A 22,032-nucleotide genomic window follows, 5' to 3' on the forward strand; every position below is an offset into this window, starting at 1 on the left:
GACTTGCTAAGAAACGGCTGCACGCACGGCGCACGCACGCACGCAGAATAGTGTCAATTATAGTGGACATGGTCTCTATAGTTGAACCCCATCTTTCCCTCTGTCATGTGATGCACTGTGACTTTAAGGGAAGACCGGTGGATACAAACCGGATATGACCGAATGTTGTCATACTGTGAGTCAGTTGTGGAGTTTGGGAATGGCAGAGTGCCGACAATAAAGTTGTGTTGTGAAACTACAGTTGTTTTATTCCAGTAACACTTTCCCTCTGTCACTTGCTCATTATGGCTACAAAGCCATGGTTGCTCAACCTATACCTGCTGACCTCTTGCATGACACAAGAGGATTTACTGAAACCCAAAACAGGCTCAGGGCCCAACAGTCCACGTTAACCCTTGTTTAAGCTCCACTGCTCCAGCAACTTCTGCTAAGTCGACCACTGTAAAGGGGACTCTGGTATACTCATTATTTTATTGATACGGGGCAGCGGTGGCCGAACGGTTTGCGGAGCGGTCTTGATATCGGAAGGTCGCTAGGTCGTATCCCCGGAACCGGCACGTTAAAATTACCACCGCTGAAGTGCCCTTGAGCAAGGCATTGAACCCCTACCATGAAATGTTCTATGAGCAGGGCCTGGCTGTAAACAAGTTCTTGAGCTTAGTCCAGTTACCCTGGGTAAACATGGTAACTTTGCTTTATTTTGCTTTATACAATATTATGTCAAAAGTATGACTTTAAATGTGCAAATGCTCATATAGGGCTTGGCTTACACTCAGTTCTGTCATTTCTTTTTTTAAGCCTACTAGTCCTTACCCGTTCTGAATATATGAACAGCAAATTATGTTGGCCAGCTGGGGCAGTAGAGACTAGAGGGTACTCTCTACTGCCCCATCTGGCGGAGTCAGGTTAATATAAGGAAGTGTAGGCTACAGACAGACAGAATGAGAGACAGCATGAGTGACAGAGACTTTTTGGTGCATTAATAGATAGATACATTGTTAACTTTTAAAACCGGGAATGCAACTGTGTCGTCATGTTAGAATACAAATTAGACGTCGGGCTCAGGTCTAAATGGGAAGAACATCCCATGTTAAAGTGGAAGTATTCTCACAATGAAATGCTGCCAATTAGTGGTTTAATCTAGACAACACTTGCTCTCAAAGCCAATGCCCACAAGTTTAGACATTAATGAAAAGTCTCTTTTCGCGTTTTAAATTAGTTTGGTAATACTTGCTTGAAGTTTGGTTCGACTGCAGTTGCTGCACTATATAGAAATTCAAATGCACTCGGAGGGAAGCTTTATTTCAGTGAATTGTAGAGGGAGCTTTTTGGATGGAAAAAGTGAGGCATTGAGTCAAGACGATGGAGGAAAAGAGAACCTCCTCCATACTTTCCCAAGGCCATGGGTGGATGACTGTGGCATTATCGGGCACTATTGGGCATATTTCCAATGTACCTCGGTCTCTTGGATGTAGACTGGACCTCTGACTCATGTCATTTTGTGTGTGTGTGTGTGTGTGGGGTGGGGGGGTGGGGGGCATGCACGTGAGCACAATCTCTGACTGTGGTCACTATTCATTCGCATTCTTTGTGCTATTCTGTGAAAGACCCGACATGAATAATGGAAGTGAAAGGGAATTGTAGGTCTGTGTGAAGGACTCTGTGAAAAGCCATGGGGGCTGTTTGAGAATGAAATAGTGTGTACTTGTTGTTATGTATGACGGAGCAAAGAAAGAGAGCCAGGTTAATTTTGGTTGAATGAGACTGAAGATTGCCTGGCTCCATGCCTGGATGACAGAAACGCTTTAGCCCGTGACTCAAACTAGTGAAAATAGCAGATCTACAAGCTCTACAACGCGTCGCTTCGCGCTGCGTTGTGATGAGCTTGTTCTTAAACATCTGTTTTCAAATGTATGGCATTTCTTAGATTTCTTTTCTCATATTTCTTCATGGGGATTATCAGCCATATGGTTATGGCTGAGTCATGTTGACGGGAGCGTGACGACGTATTGAGAGTGACGCCAGCTGGCTGGAAAAATAGCAGATCTACAAGCTCACGCTACGAGCTTGTAGGTCTGCTATTTTTGAAAAATCGAAGAATGACTGACATAAACATAGCTTTTTCAGAAAACTGTCATTTTCAAAAAGACATTTTTAGAATCTGATCTCAGGTCAGAATGGGTTAAAGGACCACTTCACCAATTTTCAACCAATTTCATATAATAGGTCCTCACTAATAATCATGAAAAGAATGGCGCAATCTTTTTCTACTCTGTCTGTGTCTCATAGGAGGGCTGTGGGCTGTTCAGAAACCGTCTTCCAGTGACATCGATGGGGAATACAAGCTAATAGAAACTGCAGGCTTTCTAGTCCTGAAAAGTTGCAATGCGAAAATGGAAGCCATCGTTCTCACGATAATGAAAATCTAAACATATTTGTACAAAAATATTGTTTAAAAAATAATTTGCCTAATGATAATGTCACTGGAAGACGGTTTCTAAACTGCCCACAGCCCTCCTATGAGACACAGACTGAGTAGAAAGAAATCGTGCCATTTTATCATGATTATTAGTGAGGACCTATTATATGAAGATAGGTTGAAAAGTGGTGAAGTGGTCCTTTAAGCCATTGAGACAGTTCTGTGTCGGTGGTTCTCAAACTTTTTCATGTCAAGGACCCCCAGAATTATATGTACTAGTCCTTACCCGTTCTAATATATGAACACCAAATTAGGTACAGTGTGCATGGGTAATGTGATATAGATCACATTATTGTTTGATAAGCTTGGGAAGGGCACAAAGTTAACATTATTAGGTGCCTGTGTATTCCTGGAACTCGCATAAATACGCCTCTGTGTGGCTGAGACGCGCACGCACACACGGCACACGCACATTGGTTTTGACATGGCAGCAGCGACGTGGCGTGGCGTGTGCACAGTAGAGACAAGTTCAACACTGGCAGGCGTTTGCGGGTGTTTACGCAGCCCTATAGGGATTTTGAATGATGCGCACACGACCCGTCGTGAGACGGTTAATCGAGGCGATGTTTTAGTTTTTCATGGCATGCGCCGGTGCAGTAGGCGATCCGCTATGCTATTGTAAAATTGTCCTTGACGCACGAGTGACTATACCGCCTAGGAGTCACAGGACGTGGCCATCTGTAACGCACCCCCCCACCACGTTTGAAGTGATATCGAGTTACGTGCAAACATTGCAAAGTTGTCGCTATGATATCGGGGATCAATTCATGTTACTTATCAGTGTTGCTAAAGCCAGGGGCTTGGGGATGGAGGCTTGAAGGTGCGTTCAAAGCAGATATAATATAATATGTTTCCAGTTGTTTCAGTCACGCCAGCCCACTTGTTTCCATGCAGGAGCAGTAGCTGTGTTCCCCCTCCCTAGTGGTGGATATACAGTTACAGTATGATGATTCAACAGATAGAAAAATTACACAGGGTTCACTGTGGCACAGTCGGTATAGTGCTGTCGCCTCACAGCTAGAAGGTCCTGGGTTCGATTCCCACTGGGGACACTGTGGGCTCTGGGGGCGTGTTCCCTCCTCCGCGTCATCAGTGCCCATACCCGAGGCGGGGTTGGCGAAAGAGCCTTTCTGTGTGAAAAAAATAAAAGAAAGTACACAGTAATTTGACGTTGGGAGTGTAACCAATCTAACCGCGCGTGTTCGTCGTGGTGGAATGATAACAGTCCATTCCATCGAGTGGCGAGTGCGTCACAATGTGTCGGCACTGGTGTCGCTGGGCCAGGCACCAAATTGTATAGGCCACTGTTTATTGTGGTGCGGCTGTAGCCGAGGAAGCATGACAGCGAGGTTACACAGAGACCAGTGACCTGTGATGCAGGTGTCGCTAGGGGGCGGTGGTGTGAGTTTCCCATGTGAGTAGATGGGGACATTTTTATTCACTAATAAAGTAATTAATAATTTGTTAAATGGGGAAAAGGGCGTTGTTAAGACCGCCGTAATATTATGGTCAATGCCTGTGTGAAAAGTCTTGGTGCAGCCAGTGAGGAGCAACGGCAGTGTTTCAGACATTCATTCAGACAGACAGACATTGAGTGAATTATAGTTTGATGACGATGATTTGGCCGTGACCCCCATCTGAAAATATATTCTTCCAGGGACCCCCCCAGGAGCAAATATTTGAGTTAAAAATGTTCACTGTGAAAGAATAGAATATACTGTATATTCAAAGATTTGCACAACATTTTCATGATTTAAAAAAAAAAACAGCAGATCTACAAGCTCATAGTGCGGCACATAGTGCCGCAGTATGAGCTTGTAGATCTGCTATTAGGTGACACAGATTCGGCCTCAGGTCTAAATGGCTTAAAGGTGTAGGGAAACGGACATGGTGGGCATTTCATTTTGGAAGTTTCAGCTTGAAACACTGGCTCTGAAGTTTCTGAACCAATCAGAGCGTCTCATCCCTCCAGGCTATGGGTCCTCAAAGTCTGACTTCCTGCACGTGCAGTTTCGTTTGTAAACAAAGTGACAGAGAGACGTGGGGCAAAGCCAGGGGATTATTTCTAACCTATACACAACCTATACGTTTAAAACGAGTAATACACTGTCTGGATGTCATCTTGAATGAGATTAAAAACAGTAGTTCTTTAATCAAAAGAAGAGAGACAATGACGCATGGGAATCAAACTGGTGAGCTTCATTTTCATTAGCTTTTATTGATGTGGGCCTCAACACGTCATCACGCAGCACGTTTTCGTTTTTTATTTTTTATGGACTTTTGATATAAAAACACACAAAAGTGCATTTTACGTCAATATAAGACCCGGAGAACGCTTTGTCCAAATTCTTTGCAGTCTATGAGGAGGATGCATCATAAAATCTCCTGGGTGGACCACTTCTGACTTCTGACTAGGGTTTCTCCTCAGGAATTAAACTGTTGTATAGCCAGAAAAAAACGTCTTTACCTTTTTTTTTTTTTTTCAGAAAGCAAAACACTACACACAATGCATCTGTGGTTGTTGTGTGTATGTACTAGTGTTAGCATATCCGTGTGTCGTACCGAACTTCAAAGGAGGCCGACTTCATTTCAAATGCTGAAGAAGACATGCAGACTGAAGAGGCCGACTGGTGGCATATCTTTGGGTTCATGACTGACGCCGTCCTGTGGAAAGTCCCCTTGGTCCCCTGGTTACTTATTTCAGTGCCAAGACCAGGCCAGGCACACCCAGCCTAGCCCAGCCCAGCCCAACACAACGCAGCTTGCTTCATTCCTCTGTGCTGTGTCAAAACCCAGCTGTTCTTATCCTCTATGGGAGGAAATGGCTTTAATTCAATCCGATTTTGGGTTGAAGTCAGTCACGGGTGGACCAGGACTTTAGTCTAGTCACTTCCTATTGTTGAATGAAAAGAAGAGTTCAAGGCAAAGGAAATAAACTCCCTTTCATTATTTTGTCTTTCTCTTGTACTCCTCTCTTCATCTTTGAGTTGTTTATTCAGTTTCCTGCCATTCACTAAATATACCATTACATGCGCAAAAGGCCAGTATGCCTGCAGCCCGATCCTTATGTCCACTGGAGCGGCTTATGGCTCCTTCTTGAATGTCGGCATGCAGGTCATAATTTGACTATATGACGGCCGCCAGTCATTTAATTGGACTGTCAACTGTCGACTCGTAAGCAATATTCATGACGGCATGGCGGATGGCCGTGTGAGATTTTAACACCCGGAGTTCATCCTGGGTCGTGTTTATCTGATGTCACATTCTTTGACATGACCAGAACGACACGGCTCACTTTCTCTGTCCTTCACTCACCCTCGCTCGCTTTATCTACCCCCAGCTTTGCCCACTTTCTCACCCTGTCTGAGGAGATACAGCTGCCAAATAAATCACTGCTAATATGGCACGGGCACACACACACACACACACACACACACACACACGCGCACGGGAACACAGACACACCCCCCTCCATCTATCTGTCACCTGTCAACTACTCCTTTATGTGACACCTTCACTCCACCACCCACCTTGCCGTGTGTGCGTGTGTGTGTGCGTGTGTGCGTGCCCCTCCATCTATCTGTCAACTACTCCTTTATGTGACACTTACACTCCACCACCCGGTTTTCTTGCCCCCCTGCTGTGTGTGTGTGTGTGTGTGTGTGCACCCTTGCATGTAAACACACCAGGCATGCTCGACAACCCTCTACTTCCTCTCTCTCTCTCGCTCTCTCTCTCTCTCTCTCTCTCCGTCTCTCACAGTCACCTCCTCTTCCTCTTCCTGATCTGTTGTTTTCACTTCTTTCCCCCGACTTCTCTTTTCATTACGTGATGAATTTGAGCAAGTGGATGCCTTGGAGAAAGCGTAACTTTTCCCGGAGGAAGGGGAAGCTGCAGGATAGCGGTCCTCCTCTGGGTGAGTATGGTCCCGGGGACGCCGATCACACGACTGGAGCAGTTTGAACACGTTTTGAAAAGCAGAGCATGCAAATGGACTCTGGTGCACTACAGGTGCAAGGCGAACAGAAGATCAGCATGAAGAAAATAATAGACTTGTTACTATAGTCTTGGTATACCACTACGTTTATCGCAAGGTCCATCTCTGGTTTTGCAATAAACGAGTGCCAACATTGGACAGTGAGAATCCAGGAGGTTTTTGTGGGGGGGGGGGTGGAGGGGACTCGCGAAGCGGGGGGGGGGGGGGGGGGGTGGGACGGGGGGGGGGGGGGGGGACGGGGAACGGGGGGCTCTGGGGTTCTTCCTGCAGAAAGCATTGGGAAATGATGGTACACTTTCAGCCATTCAAATGCAAAAAGTAGGCCTACTGACTTTGATTTGATGACTGCAGCTGAATGTAAGACCCATCTTTAATAATTCCCGTTCATCATTTAAGTGAACATCTCTGTATGTGATTGCATGCACTCATGGGGGGGGGGGGGGTCTGGGGTGATGTAAGTTCCTGTGTTCTGTGGTGAATGTAGGGAGTATGACACCACATCCAGGACAATCGATGCAGGGGGATTCCTGCAGGATCCATGCGTGTTGGCAGCCCTGTGGTAGGAGTACGTGTAATGGTGTGTGGACTCTATTATTGTTGAGTTGGACAGACCATGTTTCCTGGTTAGAGGCTGACACTAAACTTTGTCTTTATCCACCGGCTAAACTTTGAAAGTATTAACCCATTTTGGGCCGGAACCCCTTTTGGTGTTTTAAACATTATGTTATAATTTAGCTATTGAAAAATAGCAGATCTACAAGCTCGTAGCGCGCCACCGAGTGGCGCGCTACGAGCTTGCAGGTCTGCTATTTTTGAAAAATCGTGAAAATATTTAGAAGATTTTCTTTTTTTTAATTTTGAGGTCAGGCCTAAATGGGTTAAGGTCCCTGCACAGTGCACACTGCTGCGTTTTTCTGATTATTAGCAGCGTTTTTCCATCGGTTTTCAGAGAAAAAAAAAACGCGTCCAGTCTGCAAGGTCCTTTACCGTCCTCCTGCGAAGTGTTTTTGGAACAGAAGAGTCAGGGAAACAGTTGAACGTGCCTGGAAGGCACAGTCATAATGTGCAAATAATAGTAATAACGTGCAAGAAAATGATTATGTTCGACCCTGCACAGTGAAATCTCCAGTGTTCATTTGTCAATTTGTAACTCTGAAGATGTCAACTGTCTTGCTGCTTGTTTGCATGCTGTACTTAGGCCTGTGACGTGTCACAATTATTACATGGTCGCCACTTATTTGAGATAATCGCAATAACACATTTTGTTTGTCATTTCCATGTTGAAAATTGCCCATACATTTTCACAGTTTTGAAAATTAGCAGATCTACAAGCTTCTAACATATTAAGCTTGCCTACTGTTTTGACCGCGACGGAGGCGTGGCTTTCACTAGTATTGTATGTACGGATTTGCCTTTTGACATTATTTACGATTCGGTGCTATTGGGTTACAACTCGGACGGGGCTGAATCGGCGCTACCGAACTTTGCAACGTTCGACACAGTGACTTTCTCTCGTAGCTCTAGGATTTGCAAAAGACAAATGCAAACAAGTTGGCTAAATACTGTTCTGTCTCAGCTATTTTGGTCAGTCTGTCTATCTGGAGAAGGCAATGTTTCATTCATCCTTAGGTGGCTTAAAGGGGGGGAAAAAACATCCTTTCTAGTAGTAGTATGTATTGTCATCATTGTGCTATTGTGTATTTTTTTAAAACACACTTTTGGATATTACTCCTCCAGATTCTCCCTCAAATCAAGAACGCAGCATGCAATCTTCGTGACATTTTCCACAGACTTTCCTACTAGGCTGAGTAATATATCCCACCCTTTTCACATTGGCCTGTTATAGTGCCACCAACAGGTGGAATTCTTCTGAACAATATGTCTTAAATCATCCAATTGCCATCCAAGGCGTAAGAAGAAATGGCACCCTTTTCACATAGGCCTTTAATAGCACCACCAGGAGGCCGCAACCTGACCTGCCCTGGTGGAGACCTGTGCCCCGAGGGGCACTTATAATGTAACCTTCTTCTGATCAGTGTTTGGATCTATTGTATTGCTGTGTGCGTGTGTGATTTGCTTGCCCTGTACCAGTAGCACCTCTTGTTTATTTCAGCTACACGCTCACAGCAGTCAACCGTAATATCTGAACTCTTCCCTCTGTTTTGCTTGGGGGGAGGGGGGGGGGGTATAGCATTGCTATCAGACGGTGCTGTGGTGCGGAAATAGTGAAAGGGAATGCCTGGAACATGTCTGGCTCTGATATAAACAAGCAGTGTGTGGTTGGGATGGAGGCAGAGCGCTGCATCAAGTGGCAAGCTGCTGTGTGGTGGAGGGAAGGTGCAGCAGTGGATTATCACTGACGGGAGAAGGAGGCTCTCCTGCTCAATCTTTCATCAGTCATGGCCCGTTCGGAAGGTGTTCCGCGCGGTGCATTCCAGTCAGCATATAACCCCCCCCCCCATGGCGCCTCTTCTCATTCATATCGTGCCATCCCATGTTGTGTCTACGTACTGTTTGTGTGTGTGTGTTTATGCATTCTCTGAGGAAGAGGGAGATAACCAGAGGACGGTGATGATGATGTCCCTCTTCTTTGCTTTCCAACGTGGGACACCTCTTGTGTTGCATGCCGGGATGGTGCAGAACAGAGTGTTGTGTGTTCCTCTCACTATCGCACCATGCATTATGACTGCCCACCCATGGCTTACCCTCTCTCTCTCTCTCTCTCTCTCTCTCTCTCCCTCTCTCTCTATCTCCTCCCTCTCTCTCGTTAGCAGTGTACCTCGTTCTCTCCCTCCTCCTGTCTCCTCCCTCTGTTGCATTCTTCTGTTCTTCTCCCCCTCCTCTGGTCAAGGAGTGACAGCCGGAGGAGAGAGAGAGAGAGTTAGAGAGAGTTAGAGAGAGTTAGAGAGAGAGAGAGAGAGGGAGAGGCAGGAATGTGAGTTTCTGGTCCTGCGTTGCTCGGCCTCGGTTGATCTCGTCCCCTCTTCTTGCTCCGTGTTGTTTTTCCCTGGCTTGGCGTTGTGACAGCGGAGAGGGGAGGCCGGGAGAGATGGCAGAGCGCGGGCTGAAGCTCCGAGGTAGGACCCTCGTTCGACCATGTGTGTGTGTGTGTGTGTGTGTGTGAGCGTGTGACACACAGCTGGGTGGCTGATTGCTGTGTCGCTCAGGTGACAGGTGTGCTAGAGTGCTCGGCATAAGCGCAGTAGTTAATATTTACTCTTATGTGCATGTGTTTTCTCCTTTTTTTCCTGTGTAAACATACGGTACTTAAAGATACAACTGCATAGGTTCATCAAGAAATTGCCGTGTTGTGACATACCTAATGTAAACCAACCTTTTTGTAGCCACACATTCACATAAAGTACATTTAGAGAAGTCACACATTTGTCCGAAAGTTTCCAAGTGAAAGAAAAAATGTGTTGCATAATGCGTAAAGAAAGCCTTTATAGTGCAGCGATGCAATGGTGCAGTTACATGCATATATTGGGCCTCAATTCAAATGTATGCAACACTATAATGGAATCTAGGACGGCTTGGTTAGTCCAAGTACTGTTTGAAGGCAATTTAAATTCATCATTTTTTGATTTGTGTCCTCTTGTTCTGACTTGTTCGTCATTCACTGTTAACTCGGTTTGCCTCTGCTTGGTGACCTCACCGGCGGCGAAGCATAATTTCAGAGCCCCGTTGCCCCCCTAACACTTTCTCACTTCTAATTGCACTAATGCAACACACCTACGGCTCTGCTCTGCAAGAGTGTTTTTCAAACTAAGTGCAGGATATGGGTTAATCCGCACAGTTGCTCAGTAGTGTTTTCCCTGCAAATTCCCACATCTAGACTAGACGCTGGAGCGTCAACACGGGGCTCTGGGACAAGCTTAGACAAGTGACCGCTGCAGCGAGGAGGGGGGGAAGGAATGAGTGTGTGAAACGATGGGGAATTCTACGCATTCCACTGAGCCCACCACCGAGTCAAAATAGAATGCATCTCCACTGTCAACGTTGTAAACTAGACAGCCGAGGAGTTTGTGTGTGCGCTCGTGGGCTGTTATGCGTGAGATTGATTGGCGTGCTGCTTGTGGGAGGGGGGGAGACAAAGTTGAAGTGTGAAGTGTGTTTCTTTGCCCCCGCATCCTCCTCCTCGTCGGTTGGGACTGTCTGACATTGTTTGTGTGTCCTGCCTAAAGGATTATCGTATTCCAACGGGGCAGGGGTGGAGCGCTGTTGACAGATGGGACAGCTAACAGCTGTTTCTGGGTCTTGCCAGCCTCCAGCGCAAGTCAACAAGGTGAAGTTCACTGGAGGGGAGTGGGAGGGGGGGTTCACAGCCGTGACAAAGACCAGGGCAAAGCATGCGGACATTGGAGTGCACTGAAAGGCCGACCACTTGTCTTAGGGCATCATGATAAGGTTCAAACACTGGCCTGAATTCAGCTTATTGAGCCTCTGATAACTGAAAATGATAGTATGGAGCCAAAGTCTGCATTTCTGTACTGTACTGTACTGTATTCCAGTGGCGGAAAAAAAAGTACTCTGTTGTTTTATTTCTATATTCAAGTTGTCGATAAATACTGCAATGTAGAAGTCCTGGAATTCAACATTTACTTTAGTAAAAGTACAAAAGTGTTGGCATCAAAAAATGTACTTGAAGTACCAAAAGTACTCGTGTGCAGAATGCCCCCGTTTCAAGTTTTCAAAATGTATAGTAATCTTTTGAAAATTGCAGATCTACAAGCTCACAAGGTGACACATTGTGAGCTTGTAGATTGGCCTTATGGAGTCCACATCGCAAACAGTCTGTCATTTATTGCTGTAGCTACAGGTTTTTCCTCTCTTTTTTGGCTAGAGGCCATTGCTGCTCAGCTGTGTGGTTCTACCTAGGAAGTATCTATTTATCTAAGCTCTCATGTGTATGTGTGTCACGCTGCCGTGGAAACCCTCTGGGTTTGTTTGATTTTTCACTTCAGTACCTCTCTGGATCACCCCCCCCCCCCCTCCTTGCCATGTGGTCACAGTGCGTTTCCACCTGTGAGCCCAGAGGAATATACCGGGTTGCGAATATTGTTTCCTTAGACGATTTTAAAAAGCGCGGCTTGTAATTGGTTGTTGTCAGTGTGGTAGGGAGCGCTGTGCTGTGTTCATTTGGACCGCATGCAAGTGGTTATATGCCTGACCCCCAAACCTGACCCCTCAAAAGCTATACCTAACCCTAACCTCACAAAAACTACCTCATTGTCCAAGAAAGTAGTCTGCAGTTGGAAAAATAGTTTAAAAAAAAAGGTTGTTGGGAAAATAGAGGGATTTGAACTTGTGAGGCGTGGATTCAAAGTCTAATGGTTAGTCCACTAGGCTATAGCGAGGTGGCTGGGTTCTGTGGCTGTAATTAGAACGTGAGAAAGCCCCGCCCGCGAGGGCGTCCCGCTATACTTGCTACTACTAGTAGTAGCCGGCGGGGTAAAACGACGCTCCTTTATAGGAAAGCGCCTCCTACGGACACCATATTGGCATACCGGTGGAATGGCCAGGTGTACCGCTGAGGTTGTAGAGTTCATTATATGACCGTCTGACCCAGGCCCATGTCAAACTCCGCCTGCTTTACCACACGTGAGGAGGAATGCATGTCTTTCTCGCGGTCGTATAGATTTCCAGCATCGAGGATCCTCCAGGTTCTTTGCTCAAACGTCAGCGCTTTTCAATTTCAACCAGTGGTCCAGTTGGTCCCCAGCTAAATGATGGAGAGTTGGTAACAAATAGATCTCAATAGATTATATTTAACTATTATACATCTTAAATTTGTTAAATGAAACCACGTGTGGTTTTATTATACGCCCGCCTCAAGTACTTAAATTATTGTTAATCATCTGCATTACTGGTTAATTTACAAGAAAGTCTACACAATTGGAGCATGTAGATTAGAAGAATTGCTATTTTGATCAAGGTCACGACGACGACAAAATATTAAGTCTTGGGTCTGAGAGGCTACTGTAAATGTCATTAAATGGTAGTCCATGGCTCAAATGCAGGCTAATGGACCTTGAAATGAAAAGGGTTGAAACCCCCTGTACTATATCATGGAATTCCCACTACAGAACAGGGGGAAAACAAAACGGAAATTGTTCACTGATGCAAAGGAAAACGGTATATATTTTTTTTTATTGGCTTGTCCAAGTAACCCCAGCATCATCACACCGTTTGTGTGTGTGTGTGTGTGTGTGTGCATGCGTTCACTGTGCTGTGAGATGACGCCACTGGGATTTCTCTTCCTGATGTGATTACTGCTTCCCGTTTGGCTGCTGAGGAAGTGAAAGTTTCCTCTCTTGGCACATTAAATGTATATGCCCGTCTGTGTATGTCTGCAGGTGTGTCCGCAGGGGGGTGTGTGTGTGTGTGTAATTTGTCTCATGAGATGTAATATACTAGTGTGTGTCCTGTCCTGTCCAGTGTCCACAAGTAAACTACACGTGTGTGTGTGTGTGCACCCGCACATACACAAACACATGTATGCACGCACGCCCAGTCGCGCACTCACAGGGCGGCATTGGCTCAGAGCGGCACCCTTTTTGCAAAAATATATATGTTAATGACGTTTAGAAGATTTTGAACACATTCCTGGGGGTCTTTATGTGTGGTTTTAGATATTTTAGCAGTGAGCCCAGTGTCTCTGATGTCATCGACACTGGGCTCACTTCCTTCCTGGACTACAATTTCCATAATGCTTTGGTGCACTGCTCCGCCTCGTGGATAGGGGGAGGGCTGTCTTACTGAGACATGTAGTCCAGGAAGTATGTGAGACCAGTGTCCATGACATCAGAGACACTGGGCTCACTGCTAAAATATCTAAATCCACATATTACACACATACAAACTCCCAGGAATGTGTTCTAGATCTTCTAAACATCATTAACATATATTTTGGAAATATTTGTAAAAAGGGTGACGTTTCCCTTTAAGCAAGACTCTGAACCCCTATTTGCTCCCGATGTGCAGGTTGGTGCCTTGCATGGTTTCCTCCGCCATCGGTGAGTGAATGTGTGTGTGAGTGAATGGGTGAATGTAATGCATGTAAAGCACTTTGTGTAAAAGCGCTATATAAATGCACCATTCCCGTTTACACACACACACACACACACACACACACACACACACACACACACACCCCTATACATGCACAAGCGCACACATGTCTCCGGCCCCCTTTATCCAATCATTCAGCATGACATTGCTGTACTGTGGAGAGTATAGAGTAGAGGGAGTTGGAGAGGGCAGTATGTATGAATGCAGTATGTATGAATCAGGTGTATTGTCCCGTAAAGATGGTGTTGGGGGGGTGTGCTCAGGAGATCTGAGCCCACATAGGGCCCCCAGGGGCCCCGGGCTGGGTGCTGCTGATACTGCTGTAGGGCCTCCCTATGGGGCCTTTCAGAAAAGAGAAGGAACATTGATATTGTGTTGAAAGCATGGCATTAGCTATACTTTTTTCAACGTTCTTCTCGCAACAAGGTTCTTTTTCTCTTTCCGCGCTTGCCTCTTGGCCTCTGTCCCTCTTTGTATGTTCCTCTTTGTCCTGCTGTATGTCTAATCCCTCCCTCTTTGTCGGGGCATGTCTGGCCTTCTTGGCTATTATTGGTTATCGTGTGTGATTGATTGCCATCAGTTATTGGGCCTCTTCTTATGAGTCCTACTCTTAGTGTGTGTCTCTCTCTCTCTCTCTCTCTCTCTCTCTCTCTCTCTCTCTCTCTCTCTCTCTCTCTCTCTCTCTCTCCCTCCCTTTCTCTCAGGCTCGTAGATCTTTTACTCCTTCATTCATATCTCTCTGTTCTCTAAAACACCCTCTTGCTCTTTCTTGTCTAAAAAACAAACAAACGCTCAAATGCGGCGGCATTCTGGACATATTTATTTGCAGGAAAGACATCGCCAAGCCGTTGATACACCACAATTATGTCTGCATCTCGTGACCCCCACTGAATGAAACGGGCGCTAGGCCTGTTACAATTATTACATAATCGCCTAATCGCAATCATTTTGACGATTATGCAACAATAATTGCTATCGTTTCCATGCTGAGAAATGTCCATACATTCTCAAAAATAGCAGAAATAGCAGGTCTACAAGCTCACTTTGTGACGTGTTGTAAGCCTGCAGATCAACTATTTCCGCCCCATACAATGTTTTCACGGAGCCTTAAAAGGCAAACGGAAGTATACTATAAATTATGACGTTCCAATGTTCAATGCAAAGAAACGCTAATCGTAATTATTTGTGTGACCATTAATGGTCAACTTAAATTAGTAATGGTGACAGGCCAAGCAGGCACAGGTGTTAAACCCATCCCCTCTGGTCTCTCCACCTTTCTCCAGCTCTCACGTCAACGGCCACCTTTTCTACCTTTCGGTCATCTTTCTCGGTCTCTCGGTCTGTCGCCATCTCCTTCTTTACCTCATTTTTTTAAATCATTTATAACAAAGTGTGAATTGAACGGCCATTTCCGTTTCTTGAAAGTATGTTCGGGGGGATCATGTATCAAACGCCACAAACTCGCCAGTCTCTCAATGCACACATTCAGACAAATATTATTTACTGTCGATCAGTGCTTTTCAACCAGTGGTCCTTGAGGTGGTCCAAGTGATGGAGGGTTTATAACCAAATGGACCCTTAGAGATCTTTACCTCTTGAGAGTGTAAAATGGACGGGTCCATTTGGTTTCACTTTACGCTCTCAGGAGTAAAATTATTGTTAAACATATACGTTTCTTAATTTACAAGAAGTCTATACACAATTAGAGAATGTAGAAGAGTTGTTATTTCGATCAACGCCTGTTCTCTCTCCTATAATGGACGGTACCAACATACAAAATCTCACCTATAACGACAACACAATATTCAAAGTCTTGGGTCTGAGAGGCTAAATGTCATCGAATGGTGGTCCGTGGCTCAAATACTGAATAAATAATGGCTCTTGAATGATATGAAAAGGGTTGAAAACCACTGCTGTAGATTGGAATGACTATGTTCAGGTGTAGAGTAGACTGTGGTGACTGGCAGCCCGTCCGGTCGGCTGCCCGTGTTGGAACGCTGACCAAACCCTCCAAGTCCAGCCATTAAAACTAGATGGAATTTTTTAAAAGGTAAAATGTTTTGGAACCACCCCCTCCCCCCCCCCCCCTCCCCATCCATTATGTCACCCTTTTCACCTCCTCACCTCTCTCAACCCCTTGTCATCTTGCTTACCTCCCCGTGGGGTACATTCCTGTTTTTATGTCCCTACGACCACTACATGCACACACACACACACACACGCGCGCACACAGTCACACACCTTCAAGCGCGCCGCACACACACACACCACACAAACAAAGAAGCCAGTGACCCCGCTATAGGCTGGTGATCTTAGCCTTTGACCTTTTGTTCAGTTCATGGTGCTTTACACAGCATCTGGTTGAATGACAGTGGTTGTTTAAAAAACACACACACACACACACACACACACGCACACGCACACACATTTAACGCTCCTCCACCCTGGGGTTTATTGTCTTCCACCCAGTCACGGTGCACACTGGGGCGGACGTGATTGTGCTCCGTTTTGGCCGTGTTCCCAAGGTGTTCCTCCATGTGTGGAGAGAGACTGCACTTCACTGACATGACAGTGAGCCGGTCATATATATATAGGGAAGGTCAGTGCAAGGGCACGTAATCATTTAAAGAAGTAACTAGACCCCTCCCAGAAGCTCTCATGTGTGACTCACCTGGAGTCTCACTTCCTTGGATGGCATGTCGTTGGCATTGACTGAGGGTTGACTGAATTATCCCATTTTGGATTGATGGCGATACAAAAAAAAGGCTTCTAAATCCTAATAGTTTTCTCAAAAACCCATGTTCCTATGTCAGTTGCGCTCAACCTTTTCCATGTCGAGGACCCGCAGAACTATCTCTATTGGGCCACGGACCCCCATCTCAAAATATATAGTTCCAGGGACTTCCCCATGAAGCAAATATTTTAGTTAAAAAAATTTCGCTCTGAAATATATATTCAAAGATTTGCATCACATTTTCACGACTTTTCAAAAATGGCAGACCTACAAGCTCATAGCGCACCACCGAGTGTTGCGCTGTGAGCTTGTAGATCTGCTATTTTTCAATAGCTAAAGTATAAGGTAACGCTTAAAACACCAAAAGGGGTCCCCGCCCAAAATGGGTTAAGACTGCATTTAGATGGCGTTATGCACTTTTTTTTTTTAAATGCCATCCTTCTCGGATGAACCGTCATTGGATTCCCGCGATCAACGAGGTGTGCATGATCTCTGTCTGTTTCTGTGGCCTGCTGCTGACTGCCGTCATGTGCACGATGTGCAAATACCTTTCAGAGCTCGTAAAGATATACTGTATATAGGTCTATTGTATTCTCATGGGCAAATCTAAGAGTAGAAGGTTTTGTTGAACTGATTTTCAAACTGATTTACTGACTGCAGAGCTGCCGTACGGCCATGTGTGCCCTCTGTGCTTACAATCAATCTTACGCCAAAGTTTTGATTTATGAAAAAGTTATGTTTTTCCCATATGAGCCTTTCACACGTTTGCCTGACAATATTGGTGATATAGGAGGTGTCGAATATGCTATGAAAGGCTTTTGGATTTGTTGCTGTCGTATTCTTTAACAACAATCATATGATGGACTTGGAACACGTCTGAAAGCATTGCTACTAGTACACACGTTGTCTCCAAGGTTCTGTCTCTACACACGGGGCCCTGGCTCTGATCCATTACAGGAGACGGACGTACAAGCGGCACTTCAAAGCACCTGACCCCTCTCTCTGCCGGTCACACAATGAGGCCTTATTAGAAAGCTCTGTTGGAGAGAACAAAGGAGGGCTGGTGGAAGGAGGGAGGCAAGCAGGAAGAGAATGTGAAATATTTACAGTTGGACTCGGAGGCTCGGGGGACTTCATGGTCGGCTGCCGTGCGCGTGTGTTTTAACTGGAAGTTAAAATGTTACACCGTGCCGTTTTTTTTACATTTTCTTCAGTGGGAATATTCTCCCGTGACTGACTTTGTCTTGTGTGAAATTGTGACGTTTTTTGTTGCAAAAGGAACACATTCAATGTTTCCAACAAACTGTACACAATGTTTTAAACCGCAAGCTCTGCTGCACTTCTAAATTACTGTACGTGTGAATTTAACCAAAATTGATCCTGTGCCGTGGGATCCTACAAAAAATTACTTTTCACCTGTGGAGTAACTTCTGTCGATGATGATGGTGGTATTGTTCCGGATGTTTGTCTGTCCTGACGGAGGTCTAATTGACCGAAACGTCGACCTAATAAAGAGCAACATTTTGGCAGTTTTCAAAGATACCCTTTTTAATGTATGCTTTATTGCAGGGGTTCTCAACGTTTTTGGCCCGGGGACCCCCGGAAATGCTTTGGCAATGTCTCGGGACCCCCGCCCCGCCCCCTCCTCCTGACCTCCAATATATATTGACTGCTACAATAACCTTAATAATAGAGACAATACGCCATAAATAAATACTGAAACCAGATATAATCATTATGGAAGGTGTATGCATGTACTATGTGTACTATGTAAACTCTTCATTTCCATTTTCCAGCCATTCAGTTGAAAATAATTTGGGGACCTTCCCCCCCCGAGGGGTGACCCTAGGGTTGAGAACCCCTGCTCTATTGCCCTACGCACCTGTCACTAGCCTTCTGAGGTGTGCATCGGCCTTTTGCCTTTTTTCCGGATGTTACAATGCTGACTGTTTTTTTGTTATAGTCAAACTTTCAACCAGGCAACAGGTTCACCTGCTCAGCAACTTACCTCTCTTTGTTTGTTTTTTGTCTTTTTATTTTCTTCCTCAGACGAACACGATGCAGTACAGAAGAAAACCTTCACGAAATGGATAAATGCACAGTTCTCCAAGGTAATCTAAAGCCTCTCACGGTTATCACTGTCATCGTTTATCCAGCATGGCTCTGTGGTTATTGTACACACTGCGCTGGTCCTCAGTATGACTTTGGTTTTCATGTTGTAAGCATGTCGATGACAACTCAAATTGACCTTGAACCTTATAGGCGAGCCATCTTTAAACGGTGCTGTCTGACCATACACACATCATGCTCTGTGTCTTGTCTGTTTAATGGCCGCCACAATTCTTTTCCAATGGGAGTCACATGGTTTGACCAAACATTTGTCTTTGGCTGTGGTCTGCCCATCAAAGTAAAATGTTTGGTCAAACCATTGGAAAAGCATTGTGGCGGCGTACGGACATGTACGTAGTTGGCCCCTATACCCTAGCCTAGGGGTCCGCATATGTTCGTAGATGGCAGAAACATCATTAAGTTGCAGTCTGACTGTCCATGTGAAGTTGGACATTCTCACGGGTGGGAGCCATGCTGTTGTTCGACCCTATACTATCTTGTTTTTTGAGGGGCGCTTGCCTCTCCAACGTCTGGCTTTCAGACATGAAGTCATGTGGCAGCCAAGTCTATGGACGTTTAATGTTTATCTTATTCATGGCGCCCACCAAAAAAAACCCCATCATACTACCCCGTGATGTCATGTGGCAGCGAAGTCTATAGAGCACCGAAGTCTGACATCATTTTCACATCCTAACTGGGTCGCGTTTTTCCCCCCCATTCTGGATTGAATTCCCTTTATATCTAGTCAAAATAAATAAGAACTGTTTTCCAAAAATAAAAACATGATCCCGGCAGTTTCACTCATACGGATATGAAGAATCGACTTACTGTGAGAAATCGCTAATGTATGTGCCGCCAAATGAATTCCAGAGCTACCAACCTGCACACGTTTTGTGTACCAACCACGCAATTCTAGGCGTATAGACACCTAGAACTGCGTGGTTGGTACACAAAATGTGTGCAGGTTGGTAGCTCTGGAATTTGCACGAAACATATCAAATATGAGTGACTGACACTGACAGTGACTATCGTAAATGATACAGAGCCATCTCCCTGTCAATTTCACCGGTCCAGGGCAGTCTGTTTACTTCTGGACCATAATGCTTATATTATGAGACGATTTTAAGATGTTCTCCATACAGAAATTACTTCCGGGAACCAGGGGATGAACGAGTGAAGTCAGGACTTATGTGCTCTTATGTTTGCTTTAAGCATGCTATTGTTTTTGCACTACATGCAAACGGATGCTTCTTACACATTTGCACACTCGGATGAAACGTCTCAGTTAACGTCACTCTGGAAAGTGTTACTCTGGAGATAATGGTTTTGGTGTTTTGAGGTGCTGCAGCTTTGATTACACCAGGGCAGAATACTTGGACGACATTCTGCTGAGGAGCAGAGGTGGTGGGATCTGAGTGCTGTCTATTTCAGACAGTCCTTAAAGTGTATTTTGTTGGTGCTATTTTGGATGAAAAGCCCTCCCCAGAGAACTCCGCTGTTGTCTTTGACATGGACTTCCCAGGCTCTGGCCCACTAGTCATCTGTTGCTCATCACAATGAGGAGGAGAACACACTAGCTGGCACTCATTTCACGGATCCACACCGCTGCTATGGATTGGGCATGTGCACAAATATTATAATTTATTTCAAATTCTAAAGAGTATATATGTTACATAAAGATAGAAAAGAGTACAATGTGCTTTCTGAAGTATTCCCATAGTGAGAGCTTCCCGCTAGACCAATGGGGGGTGCGTGTGCATGTGTGCGCGCGCGTTTTCCCCATTTTAACCCCCTACATTTATCTATCTTCCGTTACTCCCATGGACAAGCTATCTGCAGAAAAATGTTAAATATGTTAAAATTATTTCACTAATCGGTCTTATGTAAACATCATGTATGGGGTGTTTGGACAACACAACACTCCCTCACTGTGTGTTGCCATTTATCGCTGCTGCCCTTGCTCCTTCTGTTTTAGTCCTTTGATATAGTTCCAAATCACTCGGTTGTTACAGTGGAGAGTGTGTACGCAAATGTAAACACTCGGATTGTGTGTGCGGACACTGGACAGGATCATTTCTTTCTTTCAGTTTGGCCTGTCTCTGTCAAACATGGCATGCCACTGAACAACAGGTCCGTGATATGCTATATACTGCTTTTATTTAAAAGAAGAAAACATGTGTCAACTTTTGTTACTCTGAACATTGTTGATTTTGTCAATGCATAAACGAAAGCAGACAATACATCTTCACTTGGTAATGACAGTATGCATTGTGATCGGATTGTTTAAGCAGGTAGCCATGCCACTTGTTTTTCATTTGTGATTTAAAAATGATGCAACAACTAAATAAAATAAAATAAATATTATTTTAAAAGTTGCTGCTTTTGAATGCAGACGTGAGCCGATGCTGATTATTTAAAAAATGCCCGTTATCTCTCTATTAGTCCATGTCTGTGTTATCTTGAGTTAATCTTCACATTTTGTTTGTTTGTTTCCCCCCAATAAGACGGGGAAGACATCCATCAGCGACATGTTTTCTGACCTGAGGGACGGACGCAAGCTGCTAGACCTGCTGGAGGGACTAACAGACAGCACCCTGGTAAGTGTGTGTGTGTGTGTGTGTGTGTGTGTGTGTGTGTGTGTTACATAATTATTCATAATTATCAGTAGGTTGGGATGCTTTTTCGGATTTTAACGATTCCGTTTTCCTAACGATTCCCTCTCAACGGCCATTTATAGGAATATGGACAGTAAACTGTGTTTATCCTACATGCGGTCTTGCTCAATGCAACGCCGCTTTGAAGTTACACAGAGGCTTTGCCGTGACATTTTGGCTGCTTGCTTTCAAAGAGAGTCGAAGCATGGATAGCAGCCATACTGTAGCACCTTCAGAATGTTTAATTTCCAGAAGACGAAGCACTTTGAGCCTCGAGAGGTCCATGCGTGCTGTGCACTGCGCAGGGAGGAACCTCCCTCTCTGTGTGACCTGGCAACTCTGCTGATTGCCCGCTCTGCTCGCCTCCTCAACAAGTGACACGCAGCAAAAGTCGTTGAAATTAAAACGTTTGAGGACCACTGCTATTGTAATGTTATAGCGGTCTGTGAAGTCAACTCAATGTTGACGCTCTGGATCCCCAGATTCAGACCGCTGCGATGTCTATTGCCACCGTTTCGCTGCATCGCAAATCAGTGGCGTGGACTGGGCTAAAGACTTTAGACCATACATGCATGAGCAACGGGATGATGGTGGCCCGCCCCACCATCACTTAATGCGGCCCTCGGGTTAATATCAAATATATTATTGATTTCAGCTGTTACAATTCCAAACATGACCTGCTTTAATTACTTCAGTCTATATATGTACTGTAGCCTAATGACTAGTATAAAAATGATATTGTATTATATCTTCAAAGTATTTGTATTTAGTTCATAAAGTTAACATATAAACTAAATTCAGTTGAAATTAAATAAAAAGGTTACTTTTTTCAATTCAAATAGATCAGCTAGTTTTTGCTACGGAAGTACTGTATATGCCCTATCAATCGTCAAAGTTGCCCAACTCCTGATTTAGACCATGAATGAGACCTTTTATATATTGATAATTATTTTAAATAAAAAGTAAGAATGGATAGTTTGGGAGTGAT

At 44.9% G+C, this 22,032-nt stretch overlaps 1 protein-coding gene across 4 annotated transcripts in view; it reads left to right on the forward strand.

Moving 5' to 3' along the window:
• The window catches only part of utrn (utrophin), a 254,571-nt gene that overhangs the window by 9,747 nt on the left and 222,792 nt on the right, over positions 1 to 22,032 (forward strand). For 3 of the 4 annotated variants that reach the window (XM_080791556.1, XM_080791561.1, XM_080791557.1), the window contains exons 3-4: positions 18,331 to 18,392; positions 20,895 to 20,987. In XM_080791556.1, the coding sequence (XP_080647682.1) occupies positions 18,331 to 18,392; positions 20,895 to 20,987 (155 nt within the window). Of the gene's footprint in view, positions 1 to 6,316; positions 6,396 to 9,508; positions 9,554 to 18,330; positions 18,393 to 20,894; positions 20,988 to 22,032 lie in introns of those variants that run through there. The other variant, XM_080791555.1, reaches the window with a different exon arrangement.

Source organism: Protomyctophum bolini (genome assembly GCF_963924005.1).
Source record: "Protomyctophum bolini genome assembly, chromosome: 19".
Lineage (NCBI taxonomy): Eukaryota > Metazoa > Chordata > Actinopteri > Myctophiformes > Myctophidae > Protomyctophum > Protomyctophum bolini.